This window comes from Anas platyrhynchos, chromosome 2 (assembly GCF_047663525.1).
Source record: "Anas platyrhynchos isolate ZD024472 breed Pekin duck chromosome 2, IASCAAS_PekinDuck_T2T, whole genome shotgun sequence".
Taxonomy (NCBI): domain Eukaryota; kingdom Metazoa; phylum Chordata; class Aves; order Anseriformes; family Anatidae; genus Anas; species Anas platyrhynchos.
Genome location: NC_092588.1, coordinates 72,801,163 through 72,821,363, shown reverse-complemented (window position 1 = coordinate 72,821,363; position 20,201 = coordinate 72,801,163). Strand labels below are relative to the sequence as shown.

General features: G+C 40.2%; 1 protein-coding gene across 14 annotated transcripts in view; it reads left to right on the top strand.

Moving 5' to 3' along the window:
* IKZF1 (IKAROS family zinc finger 1) overlaps positions 1–20,201 on the top strand; it is a 71,305-nt gene that overhangs the window by 8,810 nt on the left and 42,294 nt on the right. For all 14 annotated transcript variants that reach the window (XM_005022736.6, XM_005022743.6, XM_005022738.6 and 11 more), the window contains 2 exons: positions 4,970–5,023; positions 12,520–12,639. In XM_005022736.6, coding sequence (XP_005022793.1) covers positions 4,984–5,023; positions 12,520–12,639 — 160 coding nt within the window. In that variant the 5' untranslated portion in view covers positions 4,970–4,983. The remainder of the gene's footprint in view (positions 1–4,969; positions 5,024–12,519; positions 12,640–20,201) is intronic.

Sequence of the window (20,201 nt, the reverse complement as noted above, 5' to 3'; positions counted from 1 at the left end):
GTTAACCCAGAGCTAGCGCGGCTGGAGAGTGCATGTTCCACGCACATTCTGTGCTTTCAAAGGACCTGGAGAACACAGGTCCTCAGAACAAAGTTCTTACTCCCCTCCAAACTTCTCAAAAGCTCCTGTTCTCTGCTCTAAGGCTTTGTGGAAAATCGTACGTGCACCTGAAGGTTGTATGCAGGACAGAAGTGTTCCTTCAGGGACCTTTCTGTTTACTCGAAGGTTACACCTACAAGTAGGAAACATGCAGCAGGACATGGTGTGCATTTATGTACTTTTTGCAGCACCAGAAGTAGAGCTATATATAGATGGAAGGACAGCTCTGAGTTTAGGTGTGCTGATGTAAGTCCAAACAAAGTCCATAAATGACTAAATTGGTGACTTCATGTCCATACCATAATGGCACTGGGCTGAGTGTCAAGCACATCTTTTTGCAGAGAAGTCAGTAGCTTCTACATAGCTGTTAAACAAAGAAGAAAACACAATACTTAGTCTTTGGCATTGGATTAGGTCATCTCATTGAATTATTTTGTTGGCCTTAAGAGAGTAGGGTTTGTAGAAGGACTGATGTGCTTATATATTTGTTTGAATTGATAATACACTGCATAAATGCTAAGCATTCATTTTCCCAGAAAAGTTTACTTTTGAATTTGCATCATAAAGCAGGAGATGAAATAATAAACTAAGACTTGCAAATAATTAATTTGCTGTATTCTGATAGATTGGAAAATCTTGACCTTGCAATGACTTTATCCTATTTACACAAAGAATCATAAAAGGTCCCAAATTCACTTCCAGCTGTAATTTACATTTGGAGTAAGCAAAGTAGTGCCTCAGTGATTCATAGGACCTGCTCTGATGTATGCTTAAGACATAGCACAAGTTGTGTTGCGGAGAGTTGCAAGGAGAGAAAACAGTCAAGTGTAAATTTTCTTTTGGGCTCAGGATGCTGCACAACCTGGACAAATGCCAGCTAAGTTAAATCCAAAACTTTTTTGTGATCATGGTCAGTAAGGCACTTTATTTTTTGAAACAAAATCAGCACAGCCTTTCAGCTTTAGTGTGTGTTTATTATCAATTAGCTCAATGCATTTGATTCTTTTTCCAAAACATTAGAGTAGCTTTATCTGTGATCTGGTATTTGAATTGTGAAGAGGAAAACATACAGGTTTGAGTTCTGCATCTGAAAAGACTTGAAGAAATGGTTTTATATATTTTTGGTGGGAACGTATGAGCCCTTTCAGTAAGGGAGCAAACTTTGAAGCTCTTTGGATTCCTAAACACAGAAATCTGGTATCACCTAGGTGCTAGTCCATTTACTGCTATAAATGAGAGCTACATGTATTCACTGTTTGAAAGTGACATAGCTTTGGTGAGCTGCCCACCCATCTTTTGATTTCTAATGTAGACTCTGAAGTTACCTAATGTAAGTAGATGAAAGTGCATTGAAGACAGTGAAGTCAAACATGCTTCTTATGCTAGTGATAAATTGGATTCTGTAGACACAACTTGCAATGAAAAGTTGTAAAACATTTTTTTGCTTGACAAAACAAACAGGGTCCCATGTCATAAACACTTCTTATAAGAAAAAAAAATGTTTGTAAAGGTCATTGACAAATTGATATCAAATAGATACTTTGGTATAAATCCTGATAACCATACATAGGGCTCTCTTGTGCTTTCCTGGAACCTGGTGTCAATGTTTCTGCTAGAGCAGAGGAGAAAAGGGAGGCAAACATAGTTCATAGCTTCCTATTCATAGATTTACTATGCCAAAGCCAAAGAGATGAATTCCACTTTTAGCACTTAAAATTTAGCTCAGGCCATGTTACGCCCAAGTGCTGTTTGAAAAAAAATAAATAAATGGTAACGATAACAGAGCCCAAACCAACACACTGTTGCCACTGCAGAACTGGGGGTGGAGGGATGCCCTGCCATGTTTATTTTGGTGATAAAGAGCCTACACTGAAATTAGCTGCGATTTCATTGGTATTTACGAGATACAATAACGTAATATAGTGTAGGAGTGTAATGTTCCCCTGTGAGTGGTTCAGAACATCTTTAGGATTTTTCTTTATTTCTTTTTTTCTTGTTGTCGTTTTATCCATTCACTTAGTGCTTGTGGATCTTCAACCACATTTAGGAAACACGTTTATTTGTTCTAAGTAATTGTTAGAGGAAAAAAATCTTTCCCTCCTCAATTTTCCACTGTCTCTATTTTTCTTTCCATGTTTCATCCCCAGGAAATGGAAGAGAATTCATCTCTGATAAGGGAGGGCATCAGTTTTAGGACAGACAGTAGTCTACTCTCACAGAAAGTAAGCCAGATGATAAGCCATTCCACAGATGATAATAAAAATAATAATAATTGTACTCTAGTTTACCTCCCCATTTGACAACTGGGGAGTGTTTTCAAATTGAATTCTGTCTGATGGCAGCCAAAGGCAGGAAGGAGTACAACGGAAGTGTGATGCCAAAATTGCACGAATGCGGAATGCAAAGCTTGTCATGTCAAGGGCAGGTAAATTCAGGAATACTGAAATGGAAGCATGGCTTTTAAATACTCTTGTCTGCAAAAACAAACAAAAAAAAAAGTGGCAAACACCATCGATTTCCCTAAAGAAGGTATTTTCTCCTTTGTCACTTCCTCTTTCCATTGTCATTCCCAATCCTGATGAAGCCCTAAGCAATTGTGAAAAGGCGGGTGCAGTAGGAATGAAGTACCCTTCATGAATGTGATTCCTTTCTTGTGGACATTTTCTTAGGATGCTTTCTGTGGTTGGCTGAGGTTCACTGTATTCTGTGGAAAAATGTGTAGTAATCAACTGATTAATAGCAGCCAGGTAACCCACACAGGCAGTAATAAATGCATGGGTATGTCTTTTTTTTTTTTTTCTTCCTTTGTGTTCAGTCATGCTTGCAGGAGAAATCAGGGACTGAGCAATGTTGCACTATACCACCTGCCATAACTGCACCTCATTTGCAGTCACTGAGCAGGCTACCATTATAGAAAGGTGTTGGGTTTTCCCTCTTGCAAGAGAAGCTGTATTTCCCACTGACTACTTACTTAAAAATGGACCAATTGAATGCTTTTCAGTCCCATAGGAACAGATGCAAATTGTTGGGTGGTAGGTGACTTTCTGTGTTTTGCATAGCTGTAATCATTTCTGAGAATTACAGATAAAAGTTACACAAATTGTTTTGTCTGGAATTAAAAGATTAAGACAGAATAATGCAAGACAAAACATTAGTGAACATAAAGTAGTGTCATGGTAGGTGTGCAACAGGCAGAACCTTCTGTAAGAATTCAAATCTTATTTTTTTTTGCAAGCTGCATAGGCAAAAACCTGTTCCCCAACCAATCTGTCTGCAGTTCTGCAGTCTCCACTCACTTTCTGCAAGTCTTGCACAGACCTGATGATGGAAGCCGGCTTTTGCAAGGTGGGGCAGCAGTATATTGGATCTCAGATATACTGCTGGCATACAGAAGAAAGGAGGCCATCAAACTTATGAGATGAATATCTGTGACCACTGCTATTATACTTCTCCACTGCAGTTTGCTGGGTAGCAGGCTGAAGACTTGGAAAAAAAAAAAAAAAGAAAAAGAAAAAAAAAAGCAAATTATGCAAGTTGGGCTAAAAAGGCAAGACTATCATTGGTACCCTTTCTGTAAGAACCCAGGCCACATCCTCATCCACTTCTAACCCTCGAGAAAATGCATCTTCTTTAATCCCAGGAAGCAGGGTTGATGGGAGAAGTCTCTCAGTTTTAAGGAACAGCAAAGAGCCAGCTCCCTTTCTGGAGGGATGTGAAGTCAGTCACGTCCCGCTGGAGACGTGACCTAGCGTGCCGTAGCTGAACAGAGAGCTCACAGGCCTTTTCCCCTCCCCACCTGAGGCCACCTCAGCCTCCCACGCCAGACTTTAAGGCCGGGGCGGGTTGTGCTGGGACTACCTGCTCTGGCAACACGCATATCATCTACAGGGCTACCAGCTGTCCGCAGCTGGCACATGGGGCCCAAGCCTGCTGGCTCCTGTGCTGGCTGAGAACCTGAGCTTTATTTCTACCCCACTAACCCTCTGCCTGCTTCTCCCTGGTGTTTGTGGTCAGTGGTCGCTTGCTCTTCGGAACATGGTGTGTCGCAAGAGGAGGGCAGGAGCTTCCCAGTATGACTTACCAGGCGGCGGAGCCAGCCATCTGTCAGCAAAACAGGAAGGCCTGGGTTCCCTTTCTCTCCTGGGCTCGTTTCGCTATTTTAGGGAGCTGTACTTCTCCCCGCATAGCGCGAGGCCGGTGTGGTCTGGAGGAAGGACTCCTGAACGAGTGAGGGGCCAAAGCCTGAGGCTGCTGTTCTGCCCATCTGCTGCTGCTTGAGGTGTATTCATTATTAATGGAGGTAGCGGCGGTGGCTGCTCAGATATGCAGCCCTGCCTGGGTAAATGAGACATTCTTCAGCAAATTGCTTCGTTTTTTGATTGCTGATTGTACGCGTGTCACCAAGCTGACTCAAGGTTCATCGATGCATGCTCAGTAAATTAGAAAGAACATAACTATGGATCAACCAAGAGAATGAATTCTGTGCCTACAATGACCCAGGGCCATTTAATTTTCTGCTTAATTTTGTTGCAGTCAGTTTGCATTTTGGGTTATTATGCAGTAGGAAATTAACAATAAATAACAAATTTGGTCCTCCTGTGCTTGTAATGATATTTTTATAAATCTTTGTAATGCTGTTTTTAAAAGGATCAAGGTCTGTGCCAGTCTGATACTCCAGCAAGTATGCAGGGAGGAAATAAAGAGAAAAATACATTATTCTTCCCAGATAATCTTATAGTTAAATAGCAAAGGGCTTTTATTCTTTCCCCTTCTTTCTCCTTCTATGTGCGTGTGTGTGTGGGGGGGTTCTTTTTCTGTGTGTATATGTGTGTTATTTTGCATTAACTTAAAGCTTTTCCTCTCTTCTCAGATAACTTGAGGAAAATGGAAACAGATGAGGCTCAAGATATGTCCCAGGTTTCAGGTGAGGTCCTTAACAAATACATCTATAAAGAAAATCCTAAATTCCTGCTCATCTTTCAAGCACAGTACAATGTTTTTCTTGTTGTCAATAAAATTGCTTTGGGTCTTTTTTAAAAATCAGAATGGGAATTGAGATATAATTAATGATATCACTTAATATCAAGCTCAACAGTGCATGGATTTTCTAAAAGGAACTGGGTAAATAAAGAAGTCAAGGGAATATAGCAGCATAAAGTAATTTTGCATTAAACCTGTGGTAGCGTATCCCTGAAGAATGGTCAGGTGCACGTACACACTCTTTCTTTTGGGAGCAAAATTCTGATTGTTACAAAATAAATACAGAACAAAGTTCACCAGAGAGGAGGGGGGCAAATACTAATTAAAAGCAAACAAACTTTATTTACCACATAGGATTATTTGACTTTTTCCAAAGCTTTTGGTTTTACTTACAAACATTTAAAAAGAAAAAAGAAAAAGAAAAGGACTGATTGACATGAGACTTTAAGCTTGTAACTGCTTTTGTCCAAGGTGATATTTTGAAAAGTGTTTGAACAATAGAGAAGGTAGGTTTCTAAAATGTGCCCTGTGGTGGCATGGATAGGATTTTGCAGTCTTATCACCTATTGATATTCCTATGGCGAGTTCAATTCTTAATTTCCTTGGAAATTGGCTCTTTAGCAAATTGGTGCTGGAACTTAGCAAAGCAACGCTTATTAATACTTCAGTGCTTCAGCAGTTGAAAAAGGACAAGTTAGCCTCTTTCCTAGTTTCCCTGATGTGTTGACAGCTGCAACGGTTAATGGCTTTCAGTTTTCACTTTTAGTGTTCAGACTGGAGCACGCCAGCCCTGTTCACTGGGGCCTCCTTCCGGCATAGGTACTGGGCACGTGGCTCATTTTCAAGAGAGAGCTCTTGGGCACTGCAGGTTCAAGACCTGGAGGCCAATTGTAAGCTCCTGGTATAGTGTGGCTGGCCAAGTTATGTGTTCCGTGACATATATGAACACAATTTTCTCTCTATATATATATTTTCAATCCTTTATAAAAATATTGAGGAGTTTCCACAAAAATTGCAACTGAGGACATTTAGTGTCATCTGAAAATTGAAAATCAGAGACACTTTCCAATTGAAAGAACACCAATATAACAATTCTTCATGCTAACAGAAGGTTCTCAGTCATGTTTGGTATAGGGAAGTCATTCGTAGTCAGCACTATGGTGGCATGTTGCACTCCCCTCCTCAGTTTACAATTTTAAAATTGCAACTGGGTGTGCTTAACAGCAATGTTTTGCTGCATGCTGAAACAATTTGTAAATGAAATAAAACATGTCCTGTACCTGCTGTGTTTGGAGCATGTGTGGCTCCAACAGAAAAGGCAGTGGGCTTTTACTCCTGCAATTCTGTGGTGGCAAAACACTGTGGATCTGCTCAGGGCACTGAGACGGGCAATGATTTGAGCCCAGATATTCTGCATGCTGCAGAAGCCCTTTCCTGCTCGCGTGAGCTCCGGGGGGCAGGAGCTCTGACCTCCTCTTCCTGCATGGTGTCACATATTGCCCTGGATGCCCACACCTAGCCTTTGTGGTATTTTCACAGTGGCATTAACTCAAGTTCACACCTGTTGCCTCTTACAAGGGCACTGATATTTTTCTTTGGATGTAAGGAGGAGAAATGTGGAAGATGCTACCTTGAGTCAAGAAATGGATTAGAAGGTCACACACTTTGCCTTCTTTATGGTCTGCCTCTTCCTCTAAGAGGGGAGATTTGCAGGAAACTAATATTGTGAACGTAACTGTGCATTTAAATATGAATACATGTAGCTAATTTGTAGCTCTCAAAGTTTTCAGGGTCTGCAGTACTTTCCAGTGACTTTTAGCATTTCTAGCAACTCATGCTGATGAGTATAGTAATCTTCTGTGATGAGGGAGGGTTTCCTAGTAAATATATCAGTGTTAAGAGGAATTTTACCTCTGAAAAAGACATAGACCTACACAAACAGATTACAGAAAAAGAAAAAAAGAAAAAAAAAAGAAAAAAAAAAAAAACGTTTTGCACTGAACTCTTCCTGTTCTTACTGTCCCCAAGCTGCTGATAATTTCATCTGGTACTTTCTGTGAGCAGAGGGTATGGGTTGTACTGGATTGTTAACTGGATTTGTGAACAAGTGGTCAAAAAAAAGAACTTGCAAATGTACTTTCATTTATGATGTGAGTTGATTGTGAATGCAGCCCTCTGCACACAGATGTTTGTCAGATCACCTTCCATAGATATTGGCTCCTCATCAGCTCTTACTAGACCTTAGAAATAGAGGACCTGAAGGTACAGGGATATTATTCCTTTCTCATGGGCTGGCAGATCCAGAAAGGCATTTTCCCCCTCTTGTCCTCTTCCTGGGATTCTACATTCTTCTTGGATGCATCCTTGCATGGTGAGGGATGCTTCTCTATACTGAGAACCAGTTAGACAGTTGCACAGTTTCAGGAATGTGGGATTGTCATGCCAGTTGAAAAGTACTTCCATTTGTTTCTCCTGCTCTGTGACTAATGCTCATCAGATGTAGAATACTCTGAGTCTTTGGAATTAGATGACTTGGTTCACCAGCACACTGGGCTATGCTTTTAAAAAATATAGTTGGGGGGGATTGTTTTGTTTTGTTTTGTTTTTAACCACCAGAAATAAAATAGTTCTCCAGAAACAGTATTCCAGCTCAAAGGCAGTGTTTTGTAACCATTTGCCCTATGCAGCTGTAGCTGACTCAGGTGTGGCAGGGGTGAGCCAGGCCACTAGACTATGAAACTTGCATAAGTGAGCCAGACCCCGTGTGTGTGCAGGTATTCCCATGTCTGGGAATCCAGGCATTGCTTGCTCCTGGAGGAACCGAAATACTGTGAGACCAGCTCAGAGTTCACGCTTTTTATTCTTCTCCTGAAAGTGGTATTTCATGAGGCAAGCAGTTGCAGTTCTGAAATGAGGAGAGAGCTGACATACATTTAACCAAACAGTATCCGGCACCCATACAAGAGAGTCAGAAAACACAGATAATATCTCACTTAACAAGCAGTATTTTTCCTGCCTTTTTTTCTCTCTCAGTTCTAGGGCCTAACAGTTAAGGAAGATGAAAAAACAGTGCAAATGTTTCCACATCTAACATAAAAAGATCCCCCCAGCACCTACAGGCTGTGCCAATGCTCTGCAAAAGCAGGAAGAAGAGTTTTGCATTTGAAATTCTTGCTAGATTCTGGGGAGGCATAAATGAGTGTATCCTGGGCTGATTTCTACCACCTGAGAGCCTGCGTGCTGTCCCAGTGTGACTCTCTTCATTCACCTGGGACCAGAGGTTCTGCTAATGAAAATGGAACATGAACTGGGTTCTGACTGTCATCTAGAAAACCTGAATATTGCTGTTCCTGCTTAACTTCATCAGTGGTTCCAATATTCCCATACAAAACAACCCTCGGATATTAAATACATCCAACATTCCTTTGTGAGAGAGTAGCGAGCTAAATTTCTGTAAGAAATCCTGTTCTGGCTTTCTTTTCAACAGCCGTAGCTTTAGGAACACCGTTTTGGCATGTGAATGGAAGAGCTTCCAGAACTGAGTGGGGATATTAAAGCACCACGAGGCACACAAACTTTGACAGGAATAAATTACAGGGCTGGGTACTTAATTCCCTTCCTCTCTTTCCTCATATCTTTATTAAACTGGTAGGGCACAGATGAGGATACTGAAGTACTGAAGATCTTACCAGACACCACTGATAGGTTAGGCCATTCTGTGAAAATTTTCATACAGAGATGGCAATGTTCAAAAATCTAAGGCTGTCTTTCAGAGCTTCAGTAGAAATCAGGGTTAATGTGTCACACAGCCTTCATTTGAAGTCACTTGTGTTTATGACTTAGCCAAGGGCACCATCAGTCAGTGTCAGCGCCAGAAATAGAAATTCAGCTCTACAGCTCCGTTGTCTTCTTCATTTGGTATCTCACATGGCTCTATATAAAAGTAATAATATTAATCATAAGACAAAAACAACTCCAGAGATTAATTTATGCCTCTTTATTGTCTTTGAGAAAAATATAAAATAAGAATGGAATAAGTCTATGATACTTTGCTCTGTTATATGACATTTTAATACTTTACGCCAGTATTTGCACTAGCTTTTTTTTTTTGTCTCTGTCCTTTTGACCAGTCATTATTCTAGACACGCCTGTTAGAAAGTAAATGGGAAACTGTTCCTCCTTTGCCCCCTTTCCATTTCTAAATTCATTGGCAAAAGGATGTTAGTGAGATTGCATATCTGTAAGATTACCACACAGTGGTGAACTTATCATGGTGTAACAATTTAGATGTAGTTAAGGCATGAAATATGAATATCATGCTCTGGAATCCAAAACACAGAACTCAACAAATGTATCTATTTAAATCAACTATTTTTACTCTGCCTTTTGCATGCAGGGATTTCTCTATCATGTGTAACATGGAGAAATCAAATGATGTGAGATGAGTCAGTAAAGCCAAATTTACTTAGTAAAGTTTTCTTAGCTGCAGTCTCCTGTGAAGAGGAAAGCATACCAGACCTCCACCAAGTCCGTGAGGCTGGTCTGATTCATACCACCTGGACAAATGGTTATTAATTTAAGATGTAGAAGGTCCATATCAGTTTAGTAAACTCAAACTGTTCAACATAAACTGTGAAAGTACTGATCTACTAAAAGGTTTCTTTTCCAAAAGAGTGCATTGACTTGTCTTCAAAACATCCTACTTTGCCTACTTATTTTAGGCTGCCTAACTGCATGTTAAGAAAGTTCTAGTTTGCTGTTTGTTACCTCAGAGCTCTGATACTGTGTGTTTATACCAGTTAGCCACATGGGTAGCCATAAAAGCCCTCAGCTTTTTTAGGTTAACTGTACTTCTGAATCTAGAGCAAGGCAATGCTTCAACTTCCATTTGGGTAACTGGGAGCATACTTTGAACCTTGGAAGTTGCACGTGGCTTTCAGTTATTTTTAACAAATGCCCTTAAGCTATATGTAGTGTCAAGAGAGCTGGTTCTGACCAGACTATCTCTTGCCCTCAGATTAACCTTCTGCTTTTTCATTTATTTTTTGATTGTTTTTGTTTTGGTTTCTGTTGTTGTTTTTCTTTTTTTTTTTTTTTTTTTTGGAGGGGGAGAAATTGTAAAAGCTGGAATATTTCAGCTATCACTCTTCATCCACACCTCCTATCTGTAAGATATCTCAGCTTGGCATGCATGGAATTTGCATCAGAAAAGCTTCTGGAAGTTCTTTAAGTTCCTTAAATCCCATAAACAAATGTTTTTACTTTCCTCTGCTGTGAAATTCATAGTCCTTCTTTTCCATTTACACAATCCACTCTCGCTGTTGCATTCGCATGTGGTGGGCATGACTTTGTCCAATGAAGAACATAGCACAGAAGCTGAAGCCTTATAAAATCAACTAGTCCATGCCACTGCCTATGCAACCCTGGCCTTTAGCTGTCCTCAGGTCCTCTGGCTGGACAGTTTTAGATGGTTCACCTAGTGCTGCTCCCACCATCTCTTTTCAGAGATTATTCCACAGTTTGATAGGTGCATCATTAAGAAATGTTCATTTCATTAATTTAAACCTAGATTTGTGCACGAATACAACCCACACCAGCAAATTTACCCCACTGTTACCCTATTTTCAAATATTTTGAGCTGATCTTCACTAGAGGATTAGTCATTCAAGGCAGTTAAGGATCAAAGAGATCTAAGTGGTTTGTTGTCCTTCTTTCAAGGACATACAAATACATATTTTTAACAATGTTTCTTGTGGGAATTTGAGGCACCTATACTCTTCTCCTGCAAATGAGAGAACACAGATTATCCCAGTGCGAGAGGTCTTCAGTTGCATGACCCTCAGGGCACAGGAGGATATTGCACAGCCAGGCAGCCTTTCCCTTGGCCTGAGGAGGAAGCTGTGACTGGGACTGTCATAGATAGGAGCAGCCCAAAGTTTGCCAGGCTCCTGGAAGAGAGCAAAATGTTGTGTAAGATGACTTAAACCTACCTGGCTTTCCTGCTGTGATCAGTAAACAGCTCAGAAAGCATGATGCTTTGCTCTGACCTGGAGGTTGGAGGTTGAAAACCATTTTCTTTTTTTCCCAAGTCCCATCTAGAGCAAATCCATAAAGACCGTTATCACTTAAGTAAGCAAAGTCTATTTTATTTTTTCCTTTTCTGAAAACTAATTTCAGAATTAATAAATGTTTGTGTGTTAATGCAGGAATGCTCATTAGAAAAACACTAATTGGCTAGGCCTCTGTGCCATGAAATTGCTGCCCCTGATGCTGTGCTGATTGCCATAGGATGTCTAATAGATTGCATTACTGTAAATTGGTAACATCTCCATTTTGGAGACAAAGGTCTTATGTCAATATTACTGAGTTCAGATACTTATCTGGGCTATTACTCTTTGCTATTAATCCAAAGACTAGTCTCTTTGTAATAATCAAAGAAATTAATCGTGTAATAATTCTTTTGGTAGTTGCTTCCATGGCATGTTTTGCTAGCAGATATGTGAAATAATTTTAAAAGAAGTTCTTCAAGACAGGGATTACTGTGAGCAGTACATGTATGCTATGACTGAGATCTAACCAAGAAACCATTCCTGGAAGCGCACTACTTAGCAGGAGTTATTTTCCTTACTGTATTGCATTTGGCACTAAAACAGTTCCATTATATTTAAAATAGGCTAAAGCACTAGACTGGTTTGTTCTGCAAAACCTTGTGTATGAAGGATACTGGGGTTTGTTTCCTATCTACAAATAAGTGAACATAAAACCCTTGAAGTCATGCTTTGACTGACCCCTCCTAATTGTACATGTTTTTAGGAGGTCCCAGGAGCTGTAGGCACTTAATTACTTGTGGGTACAAGGACCAGCCAAAGCTTGATCTGTGGGTATTAGTGAACCTTGCTGAAGATTTAGTTGAATTTTTAGCTGAAGATAAAATTTTATTCTTTGGGTAGTTCTGTTAGAGCACCAGAATACTTGTGGGTTAGACTTCACTATGTTTTTGAAGCAAAAAAAATGACATGTTCTCAAGAAGCTTTTGCAGAAGAAATAAGAGTATTTAAAACAAAGACTATTTTATACCCTTTATGCTCTGTCAGTCTATGTTGGCTGAACTGGATCTTCTGAGCACAGCAGCTGAAAAGCATCTGTGTGCTATGAACACACAAAAGGTTAAGATTTGTAACCATGTATCCAGACTTCAGTAAATTTGGAAGAAACAATGGCCACACGTTCATCTCACAGATACAATTCCTCTGTATTCTAATGAAGCTTTCTCTGCAAGACAGCAGGTTTTGGTCCTGAAGAACGTCATACTTTTAGTAGCATTATTAATTGACAACTTCTTTTTTGTTAAGTTTTATTTGGTTTGTGGTTCCTCTTATGGTATTATTTGAAAATGAGGCTATTCTGATGACTCACTGATGCTGCTTTCTTCACTACTAGGAAAGGAAAGTCCTCCAATTAGTGATGTCCCAGATGATGCAGATGAACCTATGCCTGTACCAGAGGACCTTTCAACTAGTACTGGAGGACAACAGAGTGCTAAGAATGAAAGAGTCTTGGGTAAGATGACTAGTCCACTCTGATGGGAAGTATTACACAGTATAATGTTAAAGTTCTTTGTAGCATGCTGGTATACAAGTAGGTCCTGTGCTTTTTCATCTCGTTCAACAAAGGATTACTCAGGTGCTTAGTGTGTTTTGTGCAATCATCTCTTGGGGAAAGGCATTTTGAAGGACACCAACCCTTTTCATCTGCAGAGACATTAAAAAGATCCAACTATTTATCTTATTTCTAAAGCATGACTGATTGCATGAAATTCCCCCCAGGAAAGACTGTTTTCATTCTGTGTAGGAAATGGAAAGAAATATGTGGTACGAGGTCAAAACTACCTGAACTCAGATTTGATACAAATTCAGGAGACTCTCAGATATTTTTATTATTATTTACTATTTTGAATGTTAACTGCTATTAAGATTTTTCCTGAAATGTCATAGTAGAAAACATACATTATTTGTGTTTCAGATTCTGCCATCTGATCTTCATTTTTCCTTGCATTTTTAACCTGGGAGAACTTTAAAATACATTCAAATTTTGTTCTTCTAGGTAAAAGTCCACCATCAATAGCCTATTGGATTAAGATTATTTTCAAGAGATGATTTTGCAAAATTCTGATTCTTTTTAGGAATCCCAAGGTCTGCAAGAAGGACTAGTGATGCTGCTGACTGCTACATGCGTCAGCTCACATGTAGGCTGCTAAAAAAATAATTTACAGTATTACTTGAGCGTGATGCTTGTTTGCCAGGAGGGAAAAATAAATAAATAAATAAATCACAATGACTCCCAGCATACCAGAATGCTTTGATCAATGCCCTATACAATAAAAAATATTTAAGGACAGGAGTGTCTATCAAAATATGTTTATCTGCAAATACAAAATACCACTCTTCATTTTTACATTCCCATTGTAAGAATGAGGATCAGGGTGGGAGACTGTTGCCTTTTAATGTTTATAGTCCAAGGAAGTCCAGTAAAGGATGGTAGGTATAATGGGAGATTGAGAAGTCAAAATAACTAAGCCAAGATAATACAGCAGGATGGTGTCAGCATTAGGAAGACAGCCTACTTCCAAACTCCAGCCCTAGCTAGTAGGTAATAGAGCATCTTTTGCAGCTTCACTTGACCATTTGATACCCTCTTCCCAAAAATGTGCGTGTAAAATTCAGCTCCTACATTCACCTAACAAACATAGTTAATTTTCAAGAAAGCATTTTAATAAACTGATCATTTAACTAGTGCTTTTTTTTTTTTTTTTTTTTCTCAATCTGTAGCTCTTTAGACAAAATCCTGCCTTTACTGCTTGTCTGTTAACTCAGTAAAACAAGTTAAGCCTCCTTTCTCCCACGGTAACAAAATCCTACAAAATATTCCAGACTCAATAAAGAAGAATAATACTTTTAAAAGTCCCTTGTCTAAAACTGAATAATCACACAGGATTTTGTATGTATTGAATATACTTCACCTCACAAATATCACACAGAATCAGCAATGATGAAATTTATGTTTGCTGATGATGTAATGATTTTCCCAGTAGTTCAATTATTTATCAATATAAGCACATATTAAAAGTTACTGTAATAAATGAAGGAGAAAATGTTATTTCTGATGTCTGAAATACAAATTCCATCTGTTGTTCTCATTAGTTTAACTTTGTGCACTCAGCAATAAAACAGATTTTACTTGTCCTGACTTCAACACTTTTTTTCTACAGCCACTTTCTCTAGCTGTGGTGCTTTGGTTTAGAAGGATACATTTTATACAGAGGTGTTTACCATAGCCAACAGACAGAAAGACAATTCATAGCATTCTGTTTTACAGATAATCTTAACTGTAGGTTTCAACTCCAACTTTTGTCATGTTTGTCTTTTCTGTAAAAGTGCTCATACTTTTGCCTCGTCTGCTTCCTTTTCTAGCCCTAACCTGACTTTTTTGAAAGAGTATACTTTTTAAAAATATATACATATTCCCCTTATTCAAAAAAAAAAAAAAAAAAAAAAGATCTGAACACATGCACCAGATGTGTCATGATCTGAATGATTGTTCTGCACATTCTGGATCATTTTCAGATCAGTCTGTTAGTGATAAAGCAATGCCTTAAGAGGGGTGTTTGGCTTATATGATCCCATAGATCTACTAGGGATGAAGGAGACCATCTTCTTATGTTGGTCTGGCAGCGTAGGCAGGCTTAGCGTTCAGTTCATTGCTGTCATTTCTAAGTCCTAGGATCTGTTTCTCACCTCTATTTATGACAAAACTTAGGTAGAAAAGGATGCTCTGAAAACGTATTTTGGTAGATAAGCAGGTTGTAAAGAACTTGTTATATATATGTTATATATATCTTACATCTGGGAGATAGACTGTGGCCTATGATAACCAACAGGCAGTGCACATGAGCAGATACAACCAGGCAACACTTTTTCTCTATATGACTTTCCTAATGTTCCATCTGCTTCTGTCATGAAAAGGGAATCCCCTGTGCACTTTACTGCATATGCATTCTACTTGATCCGTGGCACCCTGAAAGATCAGCTGCCCTCACTGCGTGCACTGAGGAATGTTAATTTGAGTCAGGCATTTATCAAAGAGGGCCACTGGGCTCTGGAGAACTTTTTGTACATGTAGTGTTATAGATGTGACAATGGAAATTACAATTTTCTTAAATTAAGAGAGCAACTATTTACCACATCTTACTAAAATAAGGTGAGAAATCTGTTGTTAATTTTAATCAGCCTGTGAGATAGAAATGTTCAAATGACCGTTTGCTTACTCAGATTTGTAGTAACACTTCATGAAACCTTTAACCCCGGTGTCAAAAGTTTAATTACCTTCTTCATCAATTTAGCATTTTAAAGGTCAAAGATTAGGGGAAATAAGTTATTTTTAAAAGAGAAAGATAGGCTCTAGCTCCTTTGTGTATTTTTAAAAGTCTCCTTTCTTTCTTCTTCAAACTCTAGGCTGAGATTTGAACTTGGTGCTATAGACCTGATAGAAAGAACCATTTGAAACATCTTTCCCCCTCTGAGTGAAGGTGAAGTAGACTTCATAAATTAAAGTATTAAATTCACCTGCCAGATTTTCATTGGTGCCCTCAGTTTCTGAGTGTCTCAATTAAAATGACTAGAGAGGGTACACATTTCAAAGGGAGATGTTCAGATGTTTGTGAAATGTATGCTCTGAGTTGTATTCTCAGACAGAGGAACTCAAGCAATGGGTTGCTTCTGACCGATGCAAAAATAATAAATGGGTGTGAAAAGATCATTTGTGGAAGTCGTCAACAGCTTGTCGTAAGAGCTGAAGCATGTTAGCATGTTAAAAAAAAAAAAAAAAAAAAAAAAAAAAAAAAAGTGTCCTGGTTACTGCAACATCTCTTCATTTCCTTCATGAGCTTGCTATCTTTTTAATGTTACAAATCCCAGAATGCCGTCACGTGTTGAGCAAATTTTATTTCTGCTGCTCTGACCACTAAGTCTTCACCCTTCTTTGTCTTCTTCTCCACCCCAGATTTCCTTTTCAGGCTGATCTGGTCCATATGGCTTTTTATTTATTTATTTATTTTAATCTGCTCACCCACCTGCTCTACATTGCAGGAGTTAGTTGTTCTAGAAAACACAGTGAACACTTTCAGACAAACAAAGAGATGGAAATTTAAGGCACAAGAGACTCTCTTTCACCATCCATATTGGTCCATGAAGTTCCTAAATACTTTTGGAACTTCTGATCTAAGTTATTTGGAAGTACACATGCCACTGAAATTCCATTTCATTAAAAATTAGTGCTTTGTAGCCTATTTTAGAAGGGCTGCCATATTTCCCACGCTAACCTGTAACACAGAAGCTGATTTGAAGTATCTTCTGCTGATTTTTACTGCCTCTGTTCAAGTTTCAAGTTAAATGTTGCGTGCACCTTTTGTGGATAATCAGTACTGAACATCCTGTGTGTGGTAGATGGTTGCAATTTAGGACTGTTTCTGCATGGGGACTGCATCCTAATTCAAGCCATGTGTAGGAAGCTAATGATTCAGTGAGCTGTAGGTCAGGCCCAGCCTCTCGCAGAAAAAAGCCACTTGTAGCAGTGGTAGTGCCTAAAAAGGCAACTAGAGCATTTCTTTATCATTAACAGCCCATACTATAGCTGGCCATGGGTGAAAAACACAAAGTCATCTCACAGTTTCAATGGCTTTAGGAAGAGACTGTGGGCTCAGGGGCTCAGTGTTTCCGTACTGGCGGCTGCCTGATGCTGAAGATGACCATTTAGACTTCCAACACCTAATTCATGGGTTTTTCTCTGAAAAAAAGTGATCATACCTTAGTCATGGATTACAGTATGGGCCTGAAATATACAACGCATATAGATATTCTTCTTCCTGAGAAGGGGTAGTGGGGAGACCTCATCTCACAAAGCTGTGTTAAAACATGGGACAACTGACAGAAGTGCTTTATTTCCTTAAAAGGAGCTCAGGCGCTCAAGAGCCAGGACACGAGCAGAGCCGAGGGGCCGCCAGGCCAACCACAGCAGCTTGCCATTACATCAAACTGCTGCAACCCATGCAGAGCTGGGTGGAGGCAGAGCAAAAGTGTGGAAAGGCTGCAGGCGGAGGGGAGAAGGGAGAAAAGCCAAAAGGGGAAGTGCCCCACCCGGCTTGCAAAATCGGTCCCGCTGCTTGAGACAGGTCTGGCTCGCTGCTGCCCTGGCACTTTTGTAGGGCAGGGAAAGGGGTTGAGGAAAAAGACTGCCAGAGCCAAAATGCTCCTCCTGTAGGAGTTCAATTGCTCTGATGGTAGTATGTTGTGTGTGAGTAATAAAATGCATGTGACATGTATGCACGTGGACATGTTGTTATTCAGAGAGCTAACATAACTGGGAGGGCCATGTAACATGTTTTGCCTGCTCAGATTTCAGATGTATATCTCTGTTGTTCAAAGGTATGAACCTTTTCATATCTTTTCAACGGGAGCCAATTAGCCTTTGTACATAATTGGTGATGAAACCTTATCTAATGCGGTTCTACCAGCCCTGAGAGCAGAGAGAAAATTTGTTTCCAGATGTTTCAGGGAGCTTTAAGAATTGTCTTTAGAGTACTCACATAACCCTCCACAATGAAACAGGGCTTGAAAGTCCAGCTGAGGAGACTTCTCAAGGAATTGAAAAACTTGTAAGTGAAATATTTCAGGAACTTTTTGAAATAGGGAAGTTGGGAATCTCCCCTCTCGCTTGGTCTGAAGCCCCTAATTCTAGCCCCAAACAAGTCTCTCACTGAATATTGCGAGCTCTGAGACTCTGTTGGGGTCTGTGTTCCCAGAAGGGGAACACAGGAGATACTTTTGTCAGGATTATTTTCAAGTTGTATGCAAAATTCCTCTGGGAATTTGCATAGAGGAGGATGGAGTGGTCTAGTGGGAGAAGGCACATGACGGGTTTCAAGAATGTCCTTATATATGCTGTATGTGGTGTACAATGTATGTCAGTCTTCGAAGATACGTTATGCTTGTGCAAAGTGTGAAACAATCTGTTAGACTGAGGTGCAGAATATGCAGGTAGACGGGGCCATAGGAAAGCTGAGGTATTCACCACGCTACCAGAGCCAAGCCCTGCCCAACGTCACGATTTATAGCTTAGCAAAATCGGCATGGGTTTTCAAAAGGCCAGTGAAAAAACAGACCTCTTATTGAAAGCAAATTCCTTTGTCAAATTTAAAAATGCTTGCTGCAATGGTGGAGGCTGAACATTTTGAAAACCAACTTGCAGGTAGTTTTTTGAAGGGCCTATGAGGAGAACTTCCATAGTCCTAGTGTGTGTGCACTCTAGTAGCTCAATTAACTCAATCCATGCAAAGCACAGCCAGACCGCTGTGTAACCTGTCACATAAAACTTTGTAAAACCTTGTAAAACCAGAGCACATGATAAAATAAAATCCTTAAGAACAGAACTGATCCTAGGAAAAAAAAAAAAAAAAAAAGGTTGCACTTTCCAACAATTTTCAATTCATTTTGCAAGGAGTTTTTCCGCTCCTCGCCCCTTTGGTAGAAGCGTGGCTTCTGTTGCCACTGTGTGGCAACATAATGTCGCAGCAGGTGATGAAGCTGCCTATTTTTCCCGATTTCTCCAAAGCTGAGTAGTTTGTGGAGCTGCAGCCAATTCCATGAGTGCCTGCTGGGTTTCAGAGGGGCACATCAGTGCAAAAGGCAGGGAGAGCCTCAAAGCCATGAAAGTTGTATTTCTTCACTGTTGAGAAAGCAGCGAGCATCGTTTGAACTGGAGACATGCAGTATGTTTAGCAGTGTGGCTTTTAAGTACGGATACTGAGCCTGCTGATCTAATCTGCAGTTAGAGGAAGTTGTCTTTATCTCAGCAAAAGAGATGTGCCTCAGAGATAAGCCCCTTTCTAGCTCGGGAGTTAAAATTATCTAGCAGGATCTCAGCCGTGGCTGCAGCACGACTCAGAAGCATAGGGCTTTGGCTGGAAGTGGGGCATATTTTAAGCTGAGGAGGACCTCTTTAACTGCAGCTTGCTAAGCCTCAGGTTATTTTAGGGGAATGACTGCACCATGAATCTGGATGGACCTCCCAGCACCACCCATCCCTCTATTTCGTACTATTTCTTGTTTACTCGTTGTTGTATGTTTGCTTGCTTTTCGTCTTGAGCAACTTCTCGTTCAAGCCGAGTGCTCCTCAGGAGCCTACCCCAAGTGGAAAGGTTAACTGCTGGGCTGAGGCACAGCATAAGAGCCACCTGCCTCCACAGAGGCACTGTTTTGGAACAAGCTTCTGTTTTGATTTAGTTCAAACTCTCCTCACATTTCTGTAATTTCAGCTCTTGCTGTGGTGCCTCGCTGGGAGGAGGCTGTTTCTGGCTGCAGCTGACCTGCAGAGGCATGCCTTCCCCAAACTGCAAGCCTCCCAAGCACTGTCCCACAGCAAAACGTGCAAATGAAGTGTTCCTGTGGCTTCATCTCTGCATTAGAGATTTGCAGCATTGCTGTCCTACCACGGTTTCTGCAGTGTAGAACAAACCCTTTCATGGAGGGATGTCCTTTCTGGAGCTGTAGTCCTAAAGGCAGGAACCAATACCCCTTATTGCAGCAGGGCAATAGTCCTGCAGTTTGTCCCTGAACCACCATTCTCACTGAGCTCACTAGGTGAGACTGCTTGAAGCCTCAAAAGATGGTGCCTCCAGAAAAAAAAAAAAAAAAAAAAAACATTGACACATCTGCAGTAGGGTAGGAATGCCATAGCAGCTAGCACAGGCTCTCTCTCAATGTGTCATTTATGGGGAAGAAGCAAGCTGAACTGTGAATGTGAAGCAGCTGGGACCCCAGGCTTTTTGTCCCCAGAGATGACTTGTTGGAAATTATCTTGCGTCATCCAGATGCCTTCCTGAATAAGCAAGCCAGCAGAGCAGCAGCCCAAGAGCAGGTTAGACCTACAACATGCAATTTGAGACACTTTCTGCTGCTCACACCCTCCTAAATAGGTGAATTCAGCATTGTAAAAGTGTGTATCCTAGAAAAGTAATCAATTTGGTGTGTGTTTCTCTTCCCTTGTTTTTTACACATTTTTAAGTTGGA